The sequence below is a fragment of the Chlorocebus sabaeus genome, chromosome 11 (genome assembly GCF_047675955.1).
Source record: "Chlorocebus sabaeus isolate Y175 chromosome 11, mChlSab1.0.hap1, whole genome shotgun sequence".
Lineage (NCBI taxonomy): Eukaryota > Metazoa > Chordata > Mammalia > Primates > Cercopithecidae > Chlorocebus > Chlorocebus sabaeus.
The window spans coordinates 9,574,110-9,594,533 of NC_132914.1; the positions used below are offsets into that span (position 1 = coordinate 9,574,110).

At 34.1% G+C, this 20,424-nt stretch overlaps 1 protein-coding gene across 2 annotated transcripts; it reads left to right on the plus strand.

The window, feature by feature from the left end:
- Positions 1-3,006: 3,006 nt before the first annotated feature.
- Positions 3,007-19,395, plus strand: CLEC2B (C-type lectin domain family 2 member B). Of its 2 annotated transcripts, XM_073020468.1 has the most exons (7): positions 3,007-3,742; positions 3,911-4,102; positions 9,727-9,812; positions 10,016-10,096; positions 14,962-15,125; positions 18,113-18,216; positions 19,194-19,395. In XM_073020468.1, the coding sequence occupies exons 3-7, from the start codon at positions 9,734-9,736 to the stop codon at positions 19,300-19,302; spliced, it is 537 nt and encodes a 178-aa protein (XP_072876569.1). In that variant the 5' UTR covers positions 3,007-3,742; positions 3,911-4,102; positions 9,727-9,733; the 3' UTR covers positions 19,303-19,395. The 2 variants fall into 2 exon arrangements, with proteins under 2 accessions (XP_072876569.1, XP_007965768.1); XM_007967577.3 differs by lacking the exons at positions 3,007-3,742; positions 9,727-9,812 and having other exon boundaries at positions 3,829-4,102.
- Positions 19,396-20,424: the final 1,029 nt, after the last annotated feature.

Genomic DNA, 20,424 nt, shown 5'->3' on the forward strand with positions numbered 1-20,424 from the left:
TGGTGCAAAAGTAACTTTTGTACCAACTATAAGGTGCATGAATGTGCTTTGGTCAAGTAGGCTGAGACAGACATCCAGGCCATGGTGACTTAGCGCGTTTGGAGCGCAGGCATATAACTCCACTTGTTATCTAACCTATTTGTATAAGATCATACTTGGCTCAAATCCACTATTGTTTGGAAAAGGTATAACTGCCCTGCTGATGCTGTACAGGAGCTCTTGGGCTTGCCTTGGCTCAGCATGGCATGGCTCACACTGGTACCCAGAAAGAGAGTAGCACGATTGACCCTTGTAAGGGAGAGCCAGTCGCCTTGAAGGCAGGCAGAGGGGAACCAGGAACGAGTTTGTGCCCAGAGGGGAAGAGTTAAGCTGCTGATCCTGACAGAGCTGACCTTGCAGGCCAGGGCGTGCTGCTGCAAGCGCGGCGTTGGCAGGAGTCACAGAGCCAGAGCACATCGCAGAGATAAAGGCAGACAGTGTGAGAGCGTCGCTGATGGTAAATAAAACTACATTTCACCTGCCTAGGGCCCCCAAGTGTTCTTTCAGCTATCGCCCATCCACCCACTCCCCTCAGACCTCAGCAGGGGCTGGAACCTAACCCGGGTCATGACATTTGGAGTAGTTGTGGCCTTAATACCAACCTAATAAAATAAATACTTAGAACTCATCAATTCGTGATGGTTTTTAGAACATTTTGCTATTATCAATGCATGAAATTATTAACATCTGTTACACCTATATAGTGAAAATAATATGTAATGCTGTATTACTGCATATTTATTTCCAACTCTGTGTGTTCAGTGATGTCACCTGGGTACCTTGAAATCAGCAATGTTGAGAATAATTACATCGCGGAAATCAGCTGGTGTTACAAACCAGAGCTTGTTGTATGTGAGTTTTTCTGTGTTCCACCAGTTGTTAAAGGACAGCACAGAAGTGGAAGCACCCTTTTTGGCTCTCTGTATTACTTCTGCGAACATTGAGCTCTATCTGACTCTGCTATAGCTGTATATGTCAGTAATCCCGGCTGCTATTGCAATCCAACCCTCATTACCATAATTGGCCCCACCTTGTTCCAGAGTGGCGCTCTGACACTTGGCATTTCGTACGTTAAACTCTGTGCCAATACTCTCTCTGAATTCAGTTCTGTGGGAACATCTCCTACTGTGATCTTTGGCATGCGGAGAAGAGCTATGCTAAGCTTCTCAGCGATGTTTATGTAGGACTTGTTCTTCCACCAGTGCTTTCCTTATTGCTTTGGGAAATAAGGTGCCCATTATACCATCCCATAGAACATAGTCAATTGGTGGATTTCCTGTCCTTATCTAGTTTACCCACTATAGCACGCCCACTTCTCTAAGCCTGCCATGGAAATTCTGGAATGTTACTCTACTTAGTATGAGCCATTGCTTTCTCCAGTCTTCTGTGAGTTATTTCAGCAGTGTGTCAGCACTGTTCACAGCATTTCCCCAAGTTATTAAATTCTATATTGCAACTGAATGCCCCAATGCTGATAAAATCTCCCTTATCCAGTTTTATGTTTCTGTCATGATCCAGCACCCTCAGAATCCAATCCCACTGTGTACACTCCAAGCTGTTGTTATTATATATTGGTTAAGTCCAAATTCATTCTGAGTACAGCCTTTTCTCTCCCTTATAAGCTTAGCACATAACCTTAGTTATTGGCCTTATGACCAATAACTTCTTAGAAAGGGAAGTAAGGGAGGGTTGTAAGGAGGGTGTGAAGGACTCAATATTTTCTTTAAGTAAGGAAAAAGGCATGACCTCAACAAGGGAGAATACGTAACTTTGTTAGGATTAGAGAGTCCAACATTTAGAAGCTTCTAGATTTTTAAAATTTTTGAGAAAAAAATTGTGGAAAGTCACTATATAAAAGATAGAAAGTATTTTTAATACTTTAATACTTTCATAAATGATGAAAGTATTAACATACTTAGAAAATACTTAAAATAAATAATATAGAAAATGGGATTTTTCTATATTATTTTGCAACCCATTTTACTTATTTATATACACACTTTTATGTGTATGTTTCTCTCTCTACACATATATTTACATATATATATAATATCTTAAAAGTCATCATAAGGAAACAAATAAATCCATAAAAATGGGAAAAATATTTAAATAGGTCATTGAAAAAAGATATATGAGTTACCAATCCGCACATGAATAAATGCTCAATATATCATCAGAGATGTACAAATTAAAATCACATTTAGATTCTACTACACACCTACTAGAATGGTTACATTGAAAAACATTGGGCATATCTAATGTGGCTATTGATGTGCAGCAAATAGAACCATCCAATAGTACTGTTGGGAATGGCACAACTTTTTGGAAAAATATACATTTATAAAATAAAACATACATTTTCTATCTAACCTAGCAGTTTCACCTCCAGGTATTTCTTCAAAAGATTAAAAAACATGTGTCAATAGAAAAACTTTTGCATAAATGTTTATTTTGACCTTACTTATGATATCCAAGAAGTGGAAAAAGCTCAAAGTAGTAATGGATACATTTTATTGTAAAATGGATAAAAAAATTTTTTGTGTTGATACAATGAAATAGTACTCAGTAATAAAAAGAAATGAACTGCTGATCTATGCAACATGGATAAAACTCAAAAACATGCTCAGTGAAAGACATCAGACTTACAAGAATTACCGACTGTGTCATTCTGTTTACAGGAATTTCTAAAACCAGCAAAGCTCATGTTTATTGATAGTAAGTTGACTGCTGCCTGGTTTCAGGGGTGAGGATGAACCGCAAAGCAATGGCAGGGAACATTTTGCTGTGTTGAAAATCTTTTCTATCTTAACTGTTATATCTTTACTGTTTTCCTTTTTGGAACAAAACTAAATTTCACTCAACCATAATTGAGTAATCTCTATATTTTTCTAACCATTTCTAATAGTTCTTTGGATAAAATCTTTTGTTAACAACAAAGGTGGAATATATTCATTTCCTCATGAATTTTCTGTCTTTTTTTCTGTCCAAAAATGAGAAGAGCAATTTTGTTATCTGTCCTTTCCTTCTGCCCAGAAATGATTAAACCTGTATTTCTTATTCTCTTCATATTTTCTTTCTTTTAATTCCTTTGTACTACGGTTTCTTCTCTATTCTCATTTGCTTTTCCTCTTAAAGTTTCTCTCTCAGAACAAATGCAGTGTTAATCCCGAAGCCACTTGTGGGACACTGGCTGCTTCTCCTCAGTTTCCACCCTAATATATTTGTTGAGGGGTAATTCAAAATCACTGGGAAACTGATTAGAGCAGATTTGAAAATAAAACTGTGGCTTGGTAACTTAGCAAAAGCATAATGGCAATGGTGTCATCTTGTATGCTGATGATAACATTCTGGGCCCTTGGTTACTTTCGTTTTCTGTTTTCCCTCTGTGTGTGTTTGTGTGTGCTCACACCCATAAGTGTGACTGTGCACACATTTGTCTTTGAGAGAGAGATAATAGTTTTTGTTTTTCTTTCAGTAGCCAAAGTTTAAACCATTGCTTTTTCTTTGATTCTATCGCTTTTAAGGTGATCTTTCTTAACACAGGATAATAAAGCAGTAATGTCCTAAAGAATGCTGTTTAATTAATTAGTATCAGCCTCTCCTACAGCTCTGGAAGGATACCAGTTCTGTACTACTCCTGGATGAATCAGCCACTTGAGCAATTTTGTGTTCTGTAGTTCAGATGAGAATCCCCGTTGAGAACGTAAGAAAATATGTGTTTATTCTTCAGCTTTAAATTTTTATTTCACAACTTCCTTCCTCCTTGGCAAGCTTTTTTTTTTTTTTTTTTTTTTTTTTTTTTTTTTTTTTGAGAAGAAAATTGTAATAAAACAACAGTATAACTAATAGATAGTCCCTTGGTCACTTCCAGTTTGCAAAATGCTATTTAGACTTTGAGTTACTCTTCAAAAGTGGTATACCTCTAGTTTGGAGCTGTGTTGTAAAGACAAGAGCAACATTTTCATATTAAAGTTAAATAAAGTTATAACTTTGAAGAGAGGTTCTGGAAGACGTGACAGAAAGCTGCTAGCAGAAAATCAAAAAACTGATTAAAAGAAGCAAGGTAAGAACATTTCTGTTTGTTTAGATTGACCGTTATTTATTGAAATTGTGACGCATAACGTGAAAGCCTTTGAGAAAAGAAATATATTTTGTGGTTTCTTTTGTGAAGCTAGAAAATTCCTTGTTATAACACCAAGATTGAGATTTGTATGTGACTGTTTTGTCCTAATAAATTCAGACTTACTTCACATTATTTGAATTACAATGGAGAAGGTTTAACCATGACTTAAAACTGCTCAAGATTTAGTTTCACTTTTACTAAGTATTTTATAAAACAAATACTTAAGAAGATGTTAGCTATGATCCAGATACTCATACAGTTCTCAGAATGCATACATAATATGAAAAATTTAGCTAATATTTCTAATATTTTTAAAGATTGCTTTATTGGATGGTGTAAAGATACTCTGGGCTTTAGGAGTACTTAACGGAAAGAATATATCCCTTTCCTACACTTACTAAGGAATTGCTAGTATTCCGATATCCATGGAGACGTCTTTACCAACCCTAAGAAGGATAAGAGAGAAAATATTCTAAAAAATACACTGTGAAACAATGTGGTAGCACTGGATTTATTAAATAGCAAGTTCAGAATATGTAAGATCCAAACTACATCGCTGGGATTTCAACAGGGTTTATTTATGTCAAAATATGTGAAAGAGAAGAGGCTGAAACTAAATGCATTCAATACAACAATCTATGATTTAGGGATTTAGGGACTGTGATGAGCTTTAAGCATTTCCCATTTAACTAAGTGTCAACCTACCAGTGCATGCTACTGTCAAAAAAATTATTACTGTGGTACAATTGAATGCATACTTTATCCTTCCTCCCTTATTTTAACCAGTTTTATAATTCTACCTAAAGTTAGATAAAAGAAGTTTAGGGGGAATGAGATCAATATTTGATGGTAGCATACAATATCATCTTAATCAAAAGTTTTAAGAATGCCTTCCAGCCACTAGTAAAACCAGTGTTATTTTCGGTTGTATAAATTTATACATTTGTATATAAATACATTATATAATACAATAATATATATCATATTACATATGAATATATTTTAAAAGTTACTGAATAATATATTCAGTATAAGATTATATATATTATATATACATATATATCTGAAATTATGAACATTGCTTTAATAGCAGTAATTTAGGGCAGTGTGATATAATTCAGTTAGTTTTTATATACATTTTAACAAATATTTTATTTGCTCCACTTATTAATATTTTATGGTTTTTTTCTATAGCTATCAGCTAAGAAAAATAATATTCTGTTTGATTTTAAATGCACTGGTCACTCTGTATCTTTCTTATCTTTCCTTAGAGAGCAGAATCAAACACAAAATGGTTGAGTCAGTGAAACTTTGCTATGGGGAAAACAATTGCAGTCCTTAGCTGTTTAGATTACAAATTTGAATAGATTATAAATTTAGATTATAAATTTGATTATAAATTTTAGTTACACTGTTAATTAAATCCATTGTTCTCGAACTGTCTGGGGAAGTGTTCTTTGATGCATAGCCTCATCAAACGTTAAGAAGGCTCAGCAACTTTGAAAATCAGTTTCAATATCAGCTTCATCGTGGGAGATCACAATTTTTTAACTTTTTGAAAGGCAGCTATGCTAACCACATTCTACCAATGCCACTATTTTTTTTTTAACTCATGTAAATAATTACAGCCTCCTAAATAAGTATTGAGAATTCAGTAACAATGAAAAGATTCTGGGAAATAAAAAATAAAAAGTGAAAACAACTTACAGTGAGTGTAAAAAGCTAGATTTCAGGGCTCAGGAAGTAGAGTAAGTAGAGAATGAACACATAGTAGATTTAAATTTGTACCTACATATTCAGAAGTGCAATAAATGTTGAATTCATTAGTTATTTAAATAAAATTAAATGTTACTTCAAGTCTCTATCCCACTGAATGGACAGGACGGGTTACTTACTTTCTGTCATTTGGTGGTATTGAGAGTGAGAGATTTCTTCCAAGGTTATATGAAGTTTCCCAGGTTTTATAAGACATCGAAGTGTTATAATGGTCTCCATTCATCAGTTTCCACTGATTACGTCTGAGAGGACCACGTTCCAATATAAATTATCTCTTCGTGTCTAGTTCTACTATTTTGTGCTGCACTCATAACAAAAGCCACACTGTTTTCTTTTTGTTTGTTTTTTTGTTTTTTGCCACATTTAAAGTACAATCATCTTTTTTGAAGCTGGGGTCATCTGTACATAAGATCTACCATCTCTGTATACACCACCAAGTCCTTATACTCTAATACCTTGGCAACTTTGCAATTGAAAGGCCTCCTATTTTCCCTGCATCTGCAAATTGTCATTTCTCATATTGTCAGGATGTGCATTGCCCTTCTACTTACCTGTTAGCTCGGAGTTATTTCCTCTGTTTTAAATCCCTTCGCAATTCTCAGAAACATTACTTCAATAAGCTACATTTTTTTAAATTGAAAAGGCCGTTGATTTAAGTAGCTTAGGGTTTTCTTTTCAATAGTCATTCTGGAAGAAAGAATATCAAAATGGTCTGACTACCTCCTTCAAATAACGGATATGAAACTGACTCAAAAAATACTTCTACTTGCTGCAAATGTAAATAAACTTTACACTCTTAACACACACAAAATTATTAAAATATTTAAAAATAGTACAACTATAACACAAGAAAAAAAAATAGCAAAAGTTACCTTTTATTTACTTCCTGTTGTAACTATACTTTCTAAAAACACAACATACATATGCTCTTTAATTTAAAAAAAATAGAAGTGATACTAGTTAATGGATGAAGAGATATAGGATCAAATGGGGGTAAGAAAATACAATTACATGGCACAAAGGTTTGATCAAGATTTTGAAATCATGATATCTCTAACTCTATCTTTTTACATTATGCCAATTCACGGGGAGAAAAACGGAATGACATACTGACATATTTACTTGATTCATGGCATGGAAAAGGGAGAAAGAACTTCCTGTCTTTTTGATACCTGAGGTTTAAAGAAAATTAATAAATAATTCACGATATTAATAAGGTTATATATGAAAGATAAGAAACCTCATCAGAAAGAGCTTGGACTGACGTTCTGAACTGAGGCATGTACAATCCCAAAAAGGATGACCGTCATCCTGACATGACAGTCATATATATATACATATATATATACACACACACACATATATACAATCTTATATATATAAATCATATATATACACATCTAAATTACTGCTATTAAAATGATGTTCATAAATTCAGATATATATGTATGTATAATATACATATGCTGTAATCCCAGCACTTTGGGAGGCTGAGGCAGGCAGATCACGAGGGCAGGAGATCGAGACCATCCTGGCTAACACAGTGAAACCCCGTCTCTACCAAAAATATAAAAAATTTGGTGGGCGCCTGTAATCCCAGCTACTCGGGAGGCTGAGGCACGAGAACGACGTGAACCCGGGGGGCGGAGCTTGCAGTGAGCCGAGATCGCGCCCCTGCACTCCAGCGACAGAGCGAGACTCCATCTCAAAAAAAAAAAAAAAGAGATAACAACTTACATTACAAAGAAAAGAACAGCAACAAAGGACAAAAACACTTTTACTCCACCCTCACACATTTTTAATTTAGTTGTCCCAATTTACATATTTTTTTGCCTACCTCTTAACTGGTTTCTGTAGCTGTCATTGTTTTTGATAGATTTGTTTTCTGGGCTTCATACTAGAGATGTGAGAAGATTGTGCAACACAATTACAGTATTAGAGTATTCTGGGTTTGTCCATACATTTAATTTTATCAACTGTTTTCTATTCATGTGTTTTTTTACCTTTAGGCTGAAAAACTCCCTTTAACATCTCTTAATAGACATGTCTGGTGGTGGTGAATTCTCTCAGTATTTTGTTTGTCTGGGAAACACTCTCTTCTTCATATTTGAAGGTTAGCTTTGCAGGATACAGTATTCTTAGATGGCAGAGGTTTTTGTTTTGTTTTGTTTTCTGTTTGTTTGTTTTTCAGCACTTAAAAAATGTCATCTCTATTCCTACCGGCCTGTATGGTTTCCACTGAGGCATCTGTTGTCAGATAAATTGGAACTCCTTTAAATGTTATTTTCTTGTCTTCTGTTGCTGATTTTAGGATCCTCTCTTTTTCCTTGACCTTTGAGAGTTTGATTATTCTATGCCTAGAGATAGTCTTGTTAGAGTCGGAATCTGTTTGGTGTTCTCCGACCTTTATCTACCTGAATCTTTATCTCTTTATCAAGCTTTGTAATGCTTTCTGTTGTTATTTCTTTGAATAGGCTTTATACCCTTTGCTCTAGCTTAACTCTCTCTTGAACACCAACAATTCTTAGATGTGGTCTTTTGTATGATTTGCTATAACATGTAAGCATTCTTCATTCATTTTTATTCTTTTTTCTCCTTTCCTTTTGTATTTTCGAAAGCCCATCTTCATGCTCACTGATTGTTTCTTCTTCTTGATCCATTCTCTTTTGAGAGCCTCTAGTAAAATTTTCAGTTCAGGAAATGTATGTTTCAGTTCCAATACCAGTTTTGGATCTTCAAAAATTATTTCAATCCCTTTGTTAAATTTCTCTGATAAATCTCTGAATTGTTTTTTGTGTTATTTTAGAGACCAGTGAGTTTTCTTAAAACTACTATTTTCAATGCTTTGTACAAGTGCTCTCATATTGCCATTTCATTAAGGTCTGTCTCTGGTTCCAACTTTGTCCATTTGGGGATATCACAGTTCCCTGTTTGCTCTTGCTTCTTATGGATATTCATCTATGTCTTTGTGTTGAACGATTTTATATGGCTTGTTTTGGTTTATATTGAATATGTTTGTTTAAATATTCTTTGTAATTTGCCTGTTGATTTTTTTGGAGAGGAGCTAGGTTTCTGCCTCCTTGTTAAGACTACATGGTGCCTTAACCCAGGTTTGCCTTGGTTCTAGTAAACAATTAGAGTGCCACCCATACCAAATGGGGGAGCTTCCAAAAGGGATAACCCAGTAGTGTGGGAAAACTGACTAGGAGTTCCAGCCCAAGGGACCTATGCAACGAATCTCCTATAGCATGATGCTTCTCGACGGCCACTCTAAGTTGGCATCTCCTTTGGCCAAGTAACAGAGCAGAGTTTCTGGTACTGGGGATGGTAGTCCCGCCTCCCCACTTTGTCTCTGCCTGTCCTCATTCAGGCACCCCTGATGCTTCCCAAATTTTTTTTTTTTTTTTTTTTTTTGAGACAGTCTCACTCTGTCGCCCAGGCTGGAGTGCAGTGGCCGGATCTCAGCTCACTGCAAGCTCCACCTCCCGGGTTTACGCCATTCTCCTGCCTCAGCCTCCCGAGTAGCTGGGACTACAGGCGCCCGCCACCTCGCTGGGCTAGTTTTTCGTATTTTTTAGTAGAGACGGCGTTTCACCGTGTTAGCCAGGATGGTCTCGATCTCCTGACCTCGTGATCCGCCCATCTCGGCCTCCCAAAGTGCTGGGATTATAGGCTTGAGCCACCACGCCCGGCCTGCTTCCCAAATGTTAAGGCAGGGGCAAGTTTCCTGCCGGGGAATTCAAGCTGGTGGGGAAGCTGGTTATCCACCTTGATCTCACTTTTTCCAGTATAGAAATGATGTTTCCATGCCCTTGGGTACCAGGAAGATTGCCGGGAGAGGCCTCATGGATGTGGAACTCTAATTCTATTATCGGTATGGAGTTTTTTGTTGATTTTTCACTTTTCTGTGGCTGCAGGAATTGTCTCCTCACATTTGAGTTCTGGGGCATTGCTGGTGATAATCACAGCACTAATGTTTTGTTGTTGTTTTCTGTGGGGGACATTAAAGCCAGCTTACTTTTATGCTATCATTTTGGAACCAGAAGTCTCCTAAATGTCTTTATTTTTATTTTTCAGGTATGATGACCAAACATAAAAAGTGTTTTGTAGTTGGTACTGCTTTAATAATAATAACTAATATTATTACTGTATATCTAGGTAAGTTACATCCTTTATTTTATTTTTCATGACTTTCTATGTATGATCCTATTCCTTTCTGTCTCAGTCATGATCTTTTCTCAGTATCTCATTATCTTCCCATTATACATGATAACATTTATTTGGTACAAATGAATAAATTTTATTAATTACATGACCTATGTAAGGCATCAGAGATACCAAAATTATTGTAGTAAAATTATTCACCCTGATAATCTCACTTCTATTCAACACTTTCTTGCCTATGTTAATCACTATGTTGACTTCTATTGTTATAGGTTAGTTTCGTCTATTAAAAAATTTTATACAAATACAATCAAATGTAAATACATATAAAATACAATATGCAATTTGCATGTATCATAAATACAATCATGCAATTTGTATGTATCTTTGTATCTTTTTCCTTTTATTCAACATTATGCTTGTGTGATTTTTCAATGTCATAATAGGTAGCAGAAGTTCATTAACTCACTATTATAGAAAAAGGTTGAATTTTTTTTATGAAAAGACCCAGATAGTAAATATTTTATGCTTTTTTGGCCATACGGTCTCTGCTGCAGCTACTTAATTCTTCATAGAAACACAGCCATAGAAAATGCATAGACATTGACCATGACTGTGTGTCAATAAAATTGAACATGGAAATGTAAATATTATAAAATTTTATATGTCACAAAATAGTGTTCCTTTTTAATTATTTTGATTACTTTCTTTCTTTTTAAAATGTAAAAGTTATTTTTACCTGGTGGTTGTACAAAAACAGAAGGTGAACTGAGTTGGCCTCAGGCTGTATTAGCAGATGTTTCGTGTAGTGCATTCACTGCTATGTATCACTTTTGATGAACATTTGGATTGTGTTACATTTTGACTATTGCAAATTGGGTGGTTTTGAACAACTGTATAATTTTACATTTTTTGTCTTTTAATGAATACTGGAAATAACTTGAGATATACTTATAAGAAGAATTATTAAGCACAAAATATGCATAGATTAACTTAAGTGTATTTTACCAAAAATAGTAGATAATCTCAGCAGAAGTTGCCAGTTGCTCCATGCCATGTCAATGCTTTATTGTTGGTTTTATCAATTTTTACCATTCCAGTGAGTGCATGTTGTTACTCGATTTTGGCTTTAATTGACGTCTTTCTGATGATCAATACTGTTCAGTACCTTCATAACTGCTGTTTATTTAGGTGTAATATTTTGTGACTGGAATGTTTCAATACTTTCCCTATATTGTGGTGAGTTAGCTGTCTTTTTCTTCTTGGTTCATAAGAGTTGTTCAATATTCTAGATGAGACTCTGTAGTTTATAGGTATTGCAAATATCTTCTTTAACTATGAAGCTGAAGTTTACCCTGTGTATCATGTCTTTCAATCAATAGAGGTTCTGAATTTTAAAGTAGTGTAATTATGTTTTTCCCTATTGTCACTACATTTTTCATCCTATGAAATTCACTTTACTTCAAAGACATAAAAATATTTTTGTAGGGTTTCTATTTTCCTTTCACTTTCCAAAACATAATCCTCTTGAAATTTATTTTTATAAATATTAGAAGATAGATATTAGGATGCATTATTTCCCATTTAGTTAAACTTTCAACCTGAAACAACTTACAGTCTTTTTAGACTATACTTTCCCTATTTAACTGCAATTGATCTTTGTCATCAATCAGCTGTGTAGGTGAAGGTCATTTTTGCTAAAATTTTATTATATTAACTTACTCTATTTTATCTATCTTTGTGTCTATATCATTCTGTCTTAACACTGTCAGTTTATAATAAGTCTTGATGTTTGGTTGTTTAAATGTTTGAAAGTTTTATTTTTATTCTTCAAGTTTACCTGGAGCATTTTAGATCCTTTAAGCTGCCATATAAATTATCTATAATTTTGATTGAGATTGCATTAAACCATAGTCAGTTTTCATGGAGCCATTATCTTAATATTGAGCCATACATTTAAAATATTAATTTGGTGTTCCATAATTTCTGCCAGCAATTTTTATAGCTTTCATAATAGATTTCACACACATCCTTTTAATTTATTTTTTAAAGACTCGATGCTCTATAATGCAATTGTAAGTAACATAGAAGTATTTTCATCAACCTTATTTTCCTATTTAGTCTGTTGCTGGCCTATAAAAATTATTGCTATATATTTAATATATACCTATATAAGCCTCACATAGCAAATTTGCTATAGTTAACTATTCATTTTCATAAATTGTCTTCAGTTTCTTTTGTGAGTTCTATGTAAAAATTTACATTATCTGAAAATAATAATTGTTTTACCTATTCTGTTGGAAACCTTATGCCTTTTTTATTCATTGTATTCTCTTATTTTACTGGTTATAACTTCAAGTACAAGGTTGAGTGTAAGTAGTGACAGCTTACATGTTTGTCTCATTCTTAAATCAATAAAGAGGTTTTTAATATTTCCCAATTAAGTAGTAGCATTTGCAGATATTCTTAATCAGAGTAAAGGTGTTGTATTTACTTCCCTTTAATTTAATTTGAAATGTCAAATGCTTTATCTTGATCTATTGAGATACTTTCTTTTCTCTGCTAGTATGTAGAACTACACAGATTTTGTAATATTAAGATAATCTTCAATTTCTGTGATAGATTCAACTTGATCATAACCTATTAACCTTTTAACAGTCTTCAATTAAACTGAATAGTATTTTCTTTAAGATGTATGCACATATATCTTATGTCTTCATAAGAGATCGACCTATAATTTCTCTTTCTTTCAATACTATTGTCAGGTATTGATGTGATTGTGATGGCTTCTAAAATTTGATTGGAAAGTATTCCCTCCTATCCTATTTTCTGAAAGAGTGTGTATAACGTTGCTGTTATGCCTTTCCTAAATGATTAGAAGTATTTCTAACTGAAGCCATCTGGACAGGGAGATTTCTTTTTGTGCAATTTTTAAAAATTAAAGATGCAATTTTTAACTAGATATAGTATTATTTAGAAGTACTGCTTTTATCTTGTCAGTTGTGTTAAATTTTGTTCTTCTAGAAATTTCTCTACTTTTTCATTCTTTGTGTTGCTAATTTGTGTTTTTATCTCTCACTTTTACATTTTTTAAAATCAGTTTTCCTAGTGGTCAATCTTGTTTTAGAGTATTCAACAAAAGTCATCTTATGACTTTAAACTTTTCTTCTATTTGGCATTAATTTTTTATTCAATTGATTTCTGTTCTTTTTGTTTTTTAAATTGTGTCTTTCTACTTTGGTTTTAATTTATCAGTATTATTAACTTTGTAAGGTAAGATAATTATCTTTTCAAAAAGTCTTTCATCATTTCTAAAACATAATCTGAAGCCAATGAATTTTCCTGTAAGCTTTAAGGGAGTTGCTGTGTCCCACAAGTTTAGTTGAATCCCAGAAGTTTGGATGCTACTGTGTTTTGAGATCATTGAAGACACACAGGATTTTGATGTAAAAGATTATAGTCACAGCAAAATTTGTATATCTAATATATAACAGGTTGAAAAAATTTTATGTCTTGTCATGTTAGGTCAAATGACAGTAGTTTAGGACTTATTAGGACATTTATATTCCTTTCAACTTCAACTTCAGTTATATATCTTCCTGGAAGCACCAGAATTATTCTACATGTAAAGGTCATCCCTACTATTTCTGGGTAAAGGAAATATAATGAAATCATAGCATGATCTAAGAGTAACACAATCACTAATTTATATTAGTATATGAGAGAGATATATACACATATGTGTATATGTATATATATACCCTTATATGTACACATACCTATATACATATATATACACACTGTGTATGTATATAAAATTTTATCTTCTATAGACTCTTGCCACCAGATGACTATAGGTGATAATTTAATTATTTTGCCACTGTGCTCCACTGCCATCAGCATTCTATTTATAACTGGTAGTTGGATCGATGCCTTTAAAGTGAATTATATTTAAAAAGTAACACCATATCTCATCCTTAAGGTTCTGTTTCCTTAGAATTATGTTTGGTACCAAAAACTGATTCAGTCTGGGTGTGCTCCAAAATACAAACACGTATTATGAGAATAAGGCTTTACTATAGAAATTACTATAGAAATTGTGAATGTGGGAACATCTGGAAGTGATGCATAGCTGAAGGCTGGGGCTGTGCTACAAGCTGGATGAGAAATGGTCACTAAGAATTGTGGCATAACACACTAACACATTTGGAGGAACATCTAAGAAGCTAAGATATCTAGCTGCCGAGACTGCAACAGGGGAACACATGGAAAGACCTGTGAAGTTCCTATGCTCATGGTCTCCGGGAATTATACCTTCTGCTTTACTTTCACCTTCCAAATCCCCTGTGAGTTCCATTCATTGGCTAACCCAGAGCTATACAGTGATGGTGATTCTTAGCTGACAACGAGCGGTCCAACTTATTTTGTATTTTGCTTTATTATTTTTGTTGCTTCTTTGTATATTAAATCACGTATTTAGATTCATTGGTGACTAATATAAATTGTTACTTGGATTACTCTTAGTTAATACTTGGACTTCCTTTTATTTCATTTACCCAGAAATGGTAAGGGTAAGTTACACAAGTAGAATAATTCTGGTGGCTCCTGGAAGACCTGTATATCACTGAAGTTGAAGTTGAAAGAAATATAAATGCCCTGATAAATCTTAAACTACTGTCATTTGACTTAACATGACAAAGATATAAATTTTTTTCCAACCTATCATATAATAGATATACAAATTTCATACTGACCATAATCTTTTACATCAAAAACCTGTGTGCAGTGATCTCAAAACATATTTTCAGTAGCATATTATTCTATATGGCCCGTAAGATATATATTTGTCTCATTTCCAGTTAAACTAACTCAAGATTCTCAGAGTTTTTGCCCATATGGCTGGATTGGTTTCCAAAACAAATGCTATTATTTTTCTAAAGAAGAAGGAGACTGGAATTCAAGTAAATACAACTGTTCCACTCAACATGCTGACCTAACTATAATTGACAACACAGAAGAAATGGTAAGTAATTTAATATACATTCTTTGTGAATTTTCTTGAGTCAGAACATTAGAAATATTCAAATACCATCATAGTCTTGAAGTCTTTTCACTCATGCCTATCTATGCAGAATATTGAAGGTGTTCAGAATATGCCATGTGACACAAAGGTGAGATACCTAGTGATGCTTTGTTTGAAGAATGTAAGACTAACATCAAGTAGTAGACTTAATATCTATCTTTATATTTTAAAGAGTGTACACAGAAGAGCTTGATAATGTTTGAAAACATTTTAAGAGCCAGTACTCCCCCAAGAAAGGAGAATTGTCAGAGAAAGGAGGGGATTCTCCATTCTACCTCCTGAGAGAAACTTTCCTCTGACTTCTCCATTTTGTTTTGCTGCCTGTCTCTGAGGTCCCATGGCAGCTCCCATTAGAACACTCTCTACCAGTAATGCAATAGAGAGGAAAACCAAAATTTCTGCCTAGACCAGAGTATAAGTTTTCAGTGAGCAGATACCATGTCTTCTCTGAAATTTTATCCTTAGCATTATTGTGCAAAGCAGGTACAAATGAGAAGTCTAATGGATCCTTGTTGAATAAATTTTGATTTACATGACAAAATCTCTATGAGTAAAGAGGCTCTCCAAGAACTTTAACAAGGGATTGAAAAACTGCACCTCTGCATTCGTGAAATTTGTTCTTTCCCCTAGTCATCTATATTGTAAACATACATGTTTACTTACCTTTGTTTGGTCTCTTTAAGAATGAAAAGAAAATATAAGAGGTAATATGACTTGATTAAAAATATTTTTTGCAAATAATTTGCTATTGAGAAGTGTTTCAGTGAAAAGCAGAATAGCACAACAGTCGACATTGTTAAAAGACAATTGTGGTGAACCCTCTGTGGTGAAGAAAGTTTATGCAATCTGCCTGAAGATTGGTTCAAATGTAAATGCATGCAAATCAGGCAGAGCCAATTGATAGGTCAGTGAAAGGAAACAGAACTATTTTGCAAGAAACAAAAGGTAATAAAATGTTGAAAGCTAGATGAATGAGGAGTAGATATTGCAAATCAAGAATTAAGGTGCAAGTTTAACATCATAGGAAGGGCTTCTGTAGTCAATAATGTCGCTGCTGAATTTTGCAAGAGTATTGAGAAATACTCTGTTCCTTACAGTTCCTCTTGGTGGAAAGAAAGCTAAACTAGCAGTGAGATGGAAAAATAATGAGTGTTAATAAAATGAAAGATGAAGAAATGGAAAGACAATCAATATTAAAGTAAATATATCCACTGTAGGAATATTGTCTGCAAAGATTGACTAAATAAATAGTGAGGATCATGGAATGTGAAGACCAGAAGTATATAAAAATAATTAGTTTTGAACTTAAGAGAAATCTTCAAATCTATCAAGGAAGAATGCTTGTACTGTCTGGATGAAGAAAAAACACTGATCATAACATATCCTGATATATTTTGAAGATCATGGATGACCATATGTACTACATACACTGGCAAAATTTAAGTGACAAACAGAATGAAGTAAAGCTGTCTGTGGAGTGGAGAAGAAATTTGCATAAGAATTTTAATAGATGATTTAAAATAGTTTAATTTAAATGTGAACTTTAATTACAAAATAATATGAGATAAAGTTTGTCTTACAAAATATTTTTATATCTATTTCCACCTATTTAGAATTATTGCACTTCTAACAAGGGGCTAAAACGGGGCAAGCTTTTATTGAGCAAATAATGTTAACACATTTCATAGAGCAGGACTAGGAAACACATCTCCCAGTTCTCTGTCACCAAGACCAGTCAAGCTCTCGCCTGAAGCCTTTCCCGAAGTTCTTTCCTGAGTCTAGGCTATGAATTACCCTCTTCTCCTTGGCCATCTGCATTTACACGGAATATTCTACTCTTGCCTTAGAGCACATCCTGTGTCAAAGTTTCCCTTAAAAACTCATATTTTTTTCTGTAAGTTCCAATTCCACATTGTATTTATCACACTCATAACTTCTCCATATCTAGTAGAATATTTTCTAACATTATGTTTACGTTACTTTCCTGTAAATGAAGGCTTTTGAATGTAGGACGGCGTTTTTATTAATCTGTTTATTTGTAAAGCCAAAACTTAGCCCAACTAATTTGTTTTCCAGTTTACACAATGCTGTGAAGATAGTGTATTAAAATGTCAAAAGTTACAGGTGTAACTTTTGTAAAGTTGGGGTAGATAGGATTTGACCATAGCGTTGTGATCTGGCCTAACTCCTTTATATTTATCTTAAATTGAAAAGTAGAGTGATGCAGTGTGAAGCTTATAGTTTCCAAGCTGTTTAGTAGCAGAGTAGCCTCCAGGACTTTAATATAACTCTATGATTAAAGAAAAAGGTCGAGGGTTAAGCAAAGGCGAGGTAAGTTAAACAATGCATCAGCAGGAGAAATGTCAGGAAAAAAGCATTGTATTTATTTCTGAATTACGTATTTGGAAATTTAAATGTTTAGCAGAAAAATAAAATTTGATAATTAGGTTCTAAAGAAACTGGATATATGAGGATGTGTATGTGTGTGTATTTATGTGTGTAGTTTGGGGAGATAAACTGAAGTAAAACATAACACTAAAATGAAGCTACTACTATTTACTGGGAAGTGGACAAATAGTATAATAAATATCTGGTAATTGGAAACGCTGTGCAAGAGCTCAATTTCAAACTTGGCTTTCTAGGAGCTTATAGTTTGAAAACTGTGAAGGAATAGATTTTCAAATTGAACATTTATCAATTTGGAATCATATCTAAAGAAAATGTATCTAACATACTTGTTTCACAAAGAAAACTGAAGGCCAGAGGAAAAATAAAGTACTTTTTAAAAACTCCATGGCTATTTTCTAGTGAAGCCAGAAGTTGAATAATTGTTGCCTTGCACTTCACAACCTACAGAACAAGAGGTACACAGTAGGTCGTCGTAAAAAATGGCATGTATGATTTTGAAATTAACTTTGTCTCTAAAGAATTTTCTTAGGCGATACAAATGCAGTTCTGATCACTGGATTGGTCTGAAGATGGCAAAAAATCGAACAGGACAATGGGTAGATGGAGCTATATTTACCAAATCGTGAGTTTATTTTTTTCTGGGATCACTTAAATTTAGATAGTGCAGCCTTCTCTAGGACTTATGCTTTAGCTAAAATTCTCCAGAGCCCAAGATTTTTGCACATGTTAGAAAGATGGAGGGGAGATTGAATATATATTGAGATTCATTCAAGGAGGCAACCATGAAGGTTGGAAATTAAGATATAAGGGAACAGATCTCCTAGTTGGCTATTTTGGAAATAAAGACCTGAGATTCATACACACAACTCCCCCCACCCCAATTGAAACTTTCATCTGATAATAAACTATCTTGTCCAATTATATGACTCTTCTTTAAACTTTTTGTTGCCTATTTTCTGATGTCTTTTACAGTTCAATTTCAATTTGATGTTCATTTTAATCTGATTTTATTTGCAATTTCGCTATTATGCAATTTGTCATGGGCTTCATATCTTTAGCATTATAATTTAGAAAATGTGTGTACACATCCCAAATGGTGACTCTCAGTCACTTAGCCACTTAGTTTATGTTAGAGTTTCTCAATAGAAACACTACTGATATTTTGTACTGAATACTTCTCTGTCGTGGAAAGGGGGCACTTTTCTTTGTGCGTTGTAGGGCATTGGCAGCATCCCTGGATATACTGTCCACCCTGCTTGACTTCTACCTCTGCTTGTGACAATAAAAAACATCTCCAAATATTGTCAAGTGTCCCTTGGTTTGGAACCAAAATCACCCCTAATTGAAAACCATCGGTTTATGTGAACTGGTAGCTCCACTGATTACATGTAACCAACCTAATGCCAGTTTAACATGTACAAATTCTTGGAAAACAAACGCTTTTGATCCAAATTAGTATAGGTATTTCAACACTAGCAAGAGAGAACTGTGTGACAGCATACCTTTCAGCACTTTAGATAAGTAGAACTTTTGTTTAAAGGTGTGGGTGGGCAAGGAAGAAATCACATGACTCCATAATGGTTAACCCTTTTGTTGCAGGTTTGGCATGAGAGGGAGTGAAGGATGTGCCTACCTCAGTGATGATGGTGCAGCAACAGCTAGATGTTACACAGAAAGGAAATGGATTTGCAGGAAAAAAATACACTAAGTTAATGTCTCTGATAATGTGAAGAACAGAAAATAACATTATTAAGTGTAAACCAAACAAAGCATTTTTTTTAATTAAAGGTGAAGTTTTGTACCTGTCTGGTTAATTCATGCTTATGCATCATGCTACACATAAAAGCCACTCCAAAGATTGGCAAAAAATGGTTACAGGTATTCTGCTGAGTTTCTTTCTTTCTTTCTTTCTCTTTCTTTCTCTTTCTTTCCCTCTCTTTCTTTCTTTCTTTCTTTCTTTCTTTCTTTCTTTCTTTCTTTCTTTCTTTCTTTCTTTCTTTCTTTCTTTCTTTCTTTCGTTCTTTCTTTCTCTTTCTTTCCTTCCTTCCTTCCTTCCTTCCTTCCTTCCTTCCTTCCTTCCTTCCTTCCTTCCTTCCTTTTCTTTCCTTCCTTCCTTTCTCTCCCTTTCTTTCTTTCTCTTTCTTTCTTTCTTTCTTTCTTTCTTTCTTTCTTTCTTTCTTTCTTTCTTTCTTTCTTTCTTTTTCTTTTTTTTTTTTTTTTTAACTGTAAACCAGAAAACAATTGTAGGGATCAAGGATAGACATGACACTTAGATAGGACTTTCATGACCCAATTTGGAACAATTTGAGTACCAGAATAGGAGATTATAGCCTATTGAACAAAATGTGAAACTGGGAGTCCACAAAGATGTAAATGGAAAGATGAAGTACCTCCTGACAGAGCAAGAATGGCACTGAACAATGTTACATGGATAATGGCGATTTTATTCAAGACTATTACAATAGGGAAAAGAGACTAGGACTCAGTCTGAACTAAAATCTGTCAAAACAAAGCGGGTGGGGGCTTTAAGAGTGAAGGTGAGGAGGAGATCATACACCGTATGTGTTTGCTAATTGGCTTTACCCAAAAGAAAATTAAACTTTCTTTGATCTGTACAAGTTGATCAAACAAATGGGGTCATTCTTGTCATATGCAACTAAAACAGGGTAGACAATCCAGGGGGAAAAGGCACTCAGGGCACATAGCATTGCTTCAAAAATATAATTCTCTACAAACCTAGTTGCTAAAACTACCTGTTGTCACCTAAAACCAATTTTATCTGACAGCTATTAAAACAACCTACTGTGACTGCAAGACTGGTTTTACCCAC